Genomic DNA, 6,120 nt, shown 5'->3' with positions numbered 1-6,120 from the left:
AGGAAGATAGGGCTTGTCTGGACTACAGTTTTAGAAATACATATTTTTATTCTAATCTAGAAAAGCCCAGTGGGCTGAAGCAGTCAGTGACCAAGAGATCTAGGCCTTTATCCTGCCCTGTTGAAGTCAGTGAGAGTCTTTACATTGGGCACAGGATCAAGCCCTTAGAGAGCAACTTTTTAAATAGCTGGCCCTGGCTGATTAAAAGTAGGGGGATGGCATGTTGAAACCCTACAGGAATGTATGTGATCCTGTACTTTCAGATTTAGTACAGACACTGCAACTTCCTTCAACTGTGAGGCCTTTGGGGAGCTAAACACCAGCACAGGAAGTGTCATTTCTTGAGCAAACAGCAGTCAGTGTCTTTCGACAACAATGGAGCAAGAGCTGCAGATCGGGTGAGCTTAAGAAATAAGAATGTATTTTTGTGAAGGAGAGGCACAAACATTCTGCCGTTGGAATAATCATGGAATTGTACAGCCACGGCATGCGGTTTTAATACAGTAATGCAGAGAGAGGGAGGCTGCAGATTAAGAGAGCTATGAAACTGCGGGGTTTTTTTTTTAATCCAAACAAAAGTAAAAATGTGGGGAGAATTTGTAGAAATGTCTCAGTTGGTTTTTAAATGTTAACTGTAATGTTTATAAAATGAAACAGCTTCCTTTCAGGTTTCAGTTTATGCTGTTGCTAAGTCAGAGGGAGTTTTTCATCCGACTCTGGAAAGTTCCAGTGAATGCCAGTTAGTATTCTCAGCGTTGCCTTTTGTATGTTGTGTAAAGATGTCTTCATCCCATGATATGTATTTGAGTCAGTTATAGTTCGTTTCCATCAAAAACTCCTAGTTTTTGCTGCTCAGGATAAATAAAATCCTTCCTGAGTGAGGCATGATAGACGCTTTCCCAAGAGTAGGGGCAATACAGTATATTCAACGAAGGTGAATGGCCATATTTTCAGACGTGGTTGCAGTGGATATATCTTTAAAATCCCACATTTTATCATTGTAGCAATCTGCCCTGGTTTGAAAATGTAGTCCTATATGAAACTCACCAAAACAATGTAATTCACAGGTAAAGACTGCAGTACAGTTACACACCTAAAACTGCATGTAATAATGTTACTACGGTGTTTAGAGTATTTATTATAGAATAACACAGTATTTTTCCTCCAGAAGGATGCTTAAGCATGATTTGAAGACGCTCAATTATTTTTTCAAAATGCAGCTTGGAATTGGACAATGTAGTACATTTTAACACTTCTTAAAGTAGGGCTATCCCTATGCCCCTTCCATCTCTTGAACAGTGCTGTGCTTGGGAGATTAACTTAGATGTGCAACTGCCAATACTAATAATAACAGGAGGCTACATTTATCCTTTGAAGCACAATGGGCCAGATCCTCACTTGGTTCAAATAAGTATCTCCACTGAAACCTATGCTGATTTACACTGGTTGATAATCTGGGCTAACATTGCAAGTGTTTCCCTTGACAATGATGTATGCTGGGAGGGGGGGCAGGGATGTCGGTCTGTTTTCAGAACAGGTTAAATTGTCTCTCTGAGATCTCTTCCAGCTAACTGGAATAAGGTTTCAGTTGACTTCTTTCCCCCCTTATTTTAAGCTCCGCACCCCTCTGTATTACATGCTTCTGCGTGGGATGTGATGAGAGGCTATTTTTGCAATGTTTCTAGTCCAGCTGAGAGCAGGAAGTACCAGAAATGCTAGGAAAATTCCTGCACGGCATTTTCAGAGATTCAGATAAACACATCATTCATTTAACAACACACGGTTATCTCTAACGCCGTTGACTCCTGGGCAGTGACTCAGAGATCACACGGGTGTAAATGAGATAAAAATTTGGCCTGCCAGGACCGTTAGTCATAGCAATGGTATTAACCTTACAGCCCATTTTGGACTCTTCTCCCTTTTATTTTTAACCTTATTTGGATTTCCTTTTTAGAATCAGACATCTGGCATGATTCTAAACAGGTACCAAGAGCAAATTATCCAATGTCTATAAAAAACCTCAGACACGTTGAACTTTTTCAAATCAGTAGTTTTTTAATGCTATTTTTATGGTATGTTATTTCCTTGGGTGTTCTTGTTGAGGTTTTTTATGGAGATTGTTAGAAAAATGCTTAAAAATGAAATAAAGAAGAATTATCTAGGGTGAGCTACTTATGACAACATTAAAGACTTTGGTTTACAAAGTGTCTGTAAGTTCTGCTTCAAGCATCTAGCAAAGTTTCTTTAAAATTTACAACACAGACTCAAGTATATGTTTAATACATCATATTATACCTGCATTGTTAAATACAAATAGTAAAGGGAAAATCTTAGGTGGCTGGTGATAAAGGTTTCTACACCCTGGGAATCAAGATTAAAAAATATCAGCTTATCAGTGGTAGAGTGGTCTACAAAAGGAAGAAAGGGGCACCATGCATTAAAACAAGATGTCTAAACAGCTTAGTGTATTGTAAAGGTTGCCTTAATGTAGCCTGCCCTTCTCTATATATTGTGCCTTTTGAACTGTAGCTCAATACAGTTTGAAGGTTTTTGGCTGACGTAGAGACAGACCAAAACTTTGGATAACTTAAATGCTGGGAAATTCATGATCCACCTCTGGACATTGTGTCTCAGCCACATTTGTAGTTCTTTCAAAAAGTTCCAGGCTGATGACAATAAAGTCATTTATTTATTTTCCGACCAGATACAATCTGATCACTGGCACTGCAAACATCCTCACTGTGCCCCTACGCCCTGGCCTGGAGGGACCACCTCTAGGTGTATGAGAGTTGTTCATTCTTCATTGCCACTCAGTCCTTGTCTTCTCTGCTAGGCACATTGATTATGATGATTTTTTAATGTGATGTGGACACCTGACTTCTTAGAACTGAACCGAGACACCAAAATCATCTTTACCAACTACAGATCATCAGCAGTCACCTGATGTCTGTCACTTGTGGCCTAGACTGCATTTGAATTACTGGTGAAAGGCCCCATATCTCATTAAAAACCACCTTTGCGATCCAGGTCCCCATCGCTCATTTTTCATCCATCAAATGCTGTGAGTTTGTTTTAACGTGGCCTTCACATACAACACTCCTATCCCTCAGTCTCTGTTTTAGAAAACTTCCCCAATTAAACCATGCAAAGCAGAGACTTAAATAGTTGCTTGCAGCTGCTATAGAATGACTCGGCCCAGATGAGAACCAGGACACCAACCAAAATATCAGAGAGAAGCATTTTAATTTAGGAAGCATATTCTCCGCCCCCTATAGACCTGCACAACTTCTGGCAAAGCATACAGGAGTGATGGGGTTTAAGGCCCCCAAACAGGCTGGGAATCTCTCTTTTTGTATCTGGACAAAGCAGAACAATTATAAAGGGGATAAAAAACAGGTTAAAGACCTGCACAGGGGACCACCTGATTGACAACTGTATTTTTAATTCATACTAGGCTAGACCTTTGGCCACAATACAGTCTCCGTACCACTTTGCCAAGGCAAGGAGACTGTAAAACTGCTTTATCAGGCAACTGGTGATGACCCTGGAATGGGGGGATCTTTGGCTTGCGCGGTCGGTGTATAGACAGTTCTGTGCCATTCTATCCCATTGCCCCACAGCATTGGGGGCATGCCAGGGATAGGAGAAGCCTACGCTGGAGAGTGCTGTGTTCCATCCATCCACTCATTGTACAGTGTATTGTGCAACCAGTTAAGTTAGTATGGAAAATCCAGTGATTAAGGGCTTGAAAACAGAACTGGCTTCTGATGAATGATTAGTGACAGTTTTGTGGTGAGATTGCTAGCAGGAGAAAAAAATGTAAATAGCACTTGCAATGGTAATCAAAGTTAAGAAACATTTTAAGGAGGTGAAGCTGGTTTCTGTTTACTTTTACATTAAGAAAAAACCCAACTCTGTTTCCATGAACATTCCAGCCAACCGCAAATCTAATTCACTAAGGTGTTTGCAAAAGGGGTGCAAACACTTTCACATTGGTTTAAAAATGCAATGGACTATTCACAGGGCTTTTTTTTTTTCTTTGCCACATTCTCACAACTCAAAGTAACACACCCAACAAGCACAGTAGAGCATAGGCAATGGCAGGATGAGTTTCTCCTAAATTGCATTGCCAATGTGTCTCAACCTTCATCCTGCTGGGGCCTCCTCTAGGGGTGAGCGGATAATAAATACCACTAATCCTACGTCATAATGAATCATGACCTTGCTGTGCATCCCCTTCTCCTAGCAAAGGGCTCGTTTCATTATATTCTTTGTTTGCATTCTTCCAAACAGAAATGAAAGCCATCTGAATTATGGAAGTGAATGTCTCCTTTCTCCCTCTGTTGCACAAGGTATGGACAATGGTATTTGTAAATTAGCAGCTGTTTACCTGAGATAAGATCTAAACTACTGAGCAGGCTGTTTTCAAGCAAGATTGGCCAGGAGCTAAACACCCACAATCCTTAGTTTTGTTTGTTGTCTAAAAATGAGGGAAACAAAAGAAAAGACCATTGTCCCACCTTGTTGACTTCAATACCAACAACACTGGGCTTCAAATAACTTACGCAATAACTAACAATTCAAATAGCCCATGCTTCGATTTTTGTGTGTATCTTTGGAAGCATTCTTAATGACATCATGCTGGTATGTCAGAAAAGAATAACCCAAGCGCATAACAGTTCATAGTATATGAAGATACTAATATGTTGCAAATACTTAGGGCTTTGATTCTCCCCTGAATGATAAATGCTGTGTACCTGAAGGAAGGTTTGAGGCTCTCTTCTGAAAGACGCATAAAGCACATTGTGGTCAGTGCTTTTCTTTTGCAGTCAGGCATGCTGATCATCACGATTGCAGCTCACATTGTGAAATGCCACATGGTTATGCTTGTTCCCCTCGAAAAAGCCTCCTGTCCTTTACCATGCATGAGCTGCACTTTCAAAGAAGGTAGAGTCATATTCAAATATTTACCCATTCTTTGACGACGTGAAAATCAGTTTTACAACAGCAACAACAGATCCAGTTATACTAACAACAGAAACAACAGACCTCGTCATATTATCTAGCACGGTCGGCTCGACTCATTTGGAGTCACAATAGGCTAGGAGTCTTCACCGTACAGCAGAGGGTGCAAGATAGAGACAGCTATCACATATGCAGTACACTAGGTAAGTGAGAAAAGCAAAAATTCATGCATTCCATTCTCTTATTTTAGTTACTTATTTTGCGCCAAATTCTGCACTGAATTACACACTGCACAACTCCACTGACATCAGGAAGGTTTCATGGGGCTATAATCAGTGCAAACAGGACTCTTAGTTAACTTACAGTTTGTGAGTAAATTTAATGCTTCTGAAAGTGAGTGACTAATAGCACCAGACGGAGGCAGGCCTGGTTTTTTTTTGTTTTTTGTTTTTTGGAGTGAAACAGCAATGTTATTATACTTAAAAATGAAGACTAAAAGACCCAGAACACTTCGGGCTGGTTTCTCACCCTACCAGTTGAATTTGCGGTTATTGTCAAGCTCCATTAGAAAGCAGTTATTCAAGGGCTTAGTCAGAAAAGAATCAAAGTATTATTTGTATTAGGAGAGGGCCCAGGGCTCCTGGTCAGGGATAGGCACCCTACTCATTGTACTAGGCACTGTCTGCACTAGGGCAGCATGCACAGTGTTGAATCACAGAGGATTTGCATTAGTGTCAGTTCTTGCAGATTGAAGTGGGGGCCGTGGGCTCCCAGAGCACCACCAGCAATTGCCTCAACAGGCAATGCAGGCCAGCCCAAGATTACAGCTGTGATGCTATCACTTCTTGTTGGAGGCCCGGTAGGCAAACCAGAAGAGAGCAACAAGGTTTCCAAACAACACCTGAAACTGCATCGGGACATAATTGACATTAATGAACTGGACTGGGGTCCACACTTTCCAGTTCATTTTGAGTGCTACCCAGTAACCACTCTTTATCTTCTCAGCATGTTATAAGGCAGATGCTGTGGGACCTTCTCCCACACAGCCCTGCCGATGCACCTAGGTCCTTAGCTTGCAGCATTCCTACTAGTCCAGTCCGGAAGCTATCTTGAGCAGAGGCTGTTAAACTGTGCTAAATGGTGTGGTGATTTTGC

General features: G+C 41.1%; 1 protein-coding gene across 1 annotated transcript in view; it reads left to right on the top strand.

Annotated features, from left to right (window-relative positions):
- The first annotated feature begins 217 nt into the window (after positions 1-217).
- LOC141990410 (protein SSUH2 homolog) overlaps positions 218-6,120 on the top strand; it is a 30,346-nt gene continuing 24,443 nt past the window's right edge. Inside the window, exons 1-2 of the mRNA XM_074957552.1 lie at positions 218-398; positions 4,294-4,352. Coding sequence (XP_074813653.1) covers positions 376-398; positions 4,294-4,352 — 82 coding nt within the window. The 5' untranslated portion in view covers positions 218-375. The remainder of the gene's footprint in view (positions 399-4,293; positions 4,353-6,120) is intronic.

The sequence above is a fragment of the Natator depressus genome, chromosome 7 (genome assembly GCF_965152275.1).
Source record: "Natator depressus isolate rNatDep1 chromosome 7, rNatDep2.hap1, whole genome shotgun sequence".
Lineage (NCBI taxonomy): Eukaryota > Metazoa > Chordata > Testudines > Cheloniidae > Natator > Natator depressus.
Note: the sequence above shows the minus strand (reverse complement) of the source record. Positions and strands in the feature narration are given on the sequence as shown.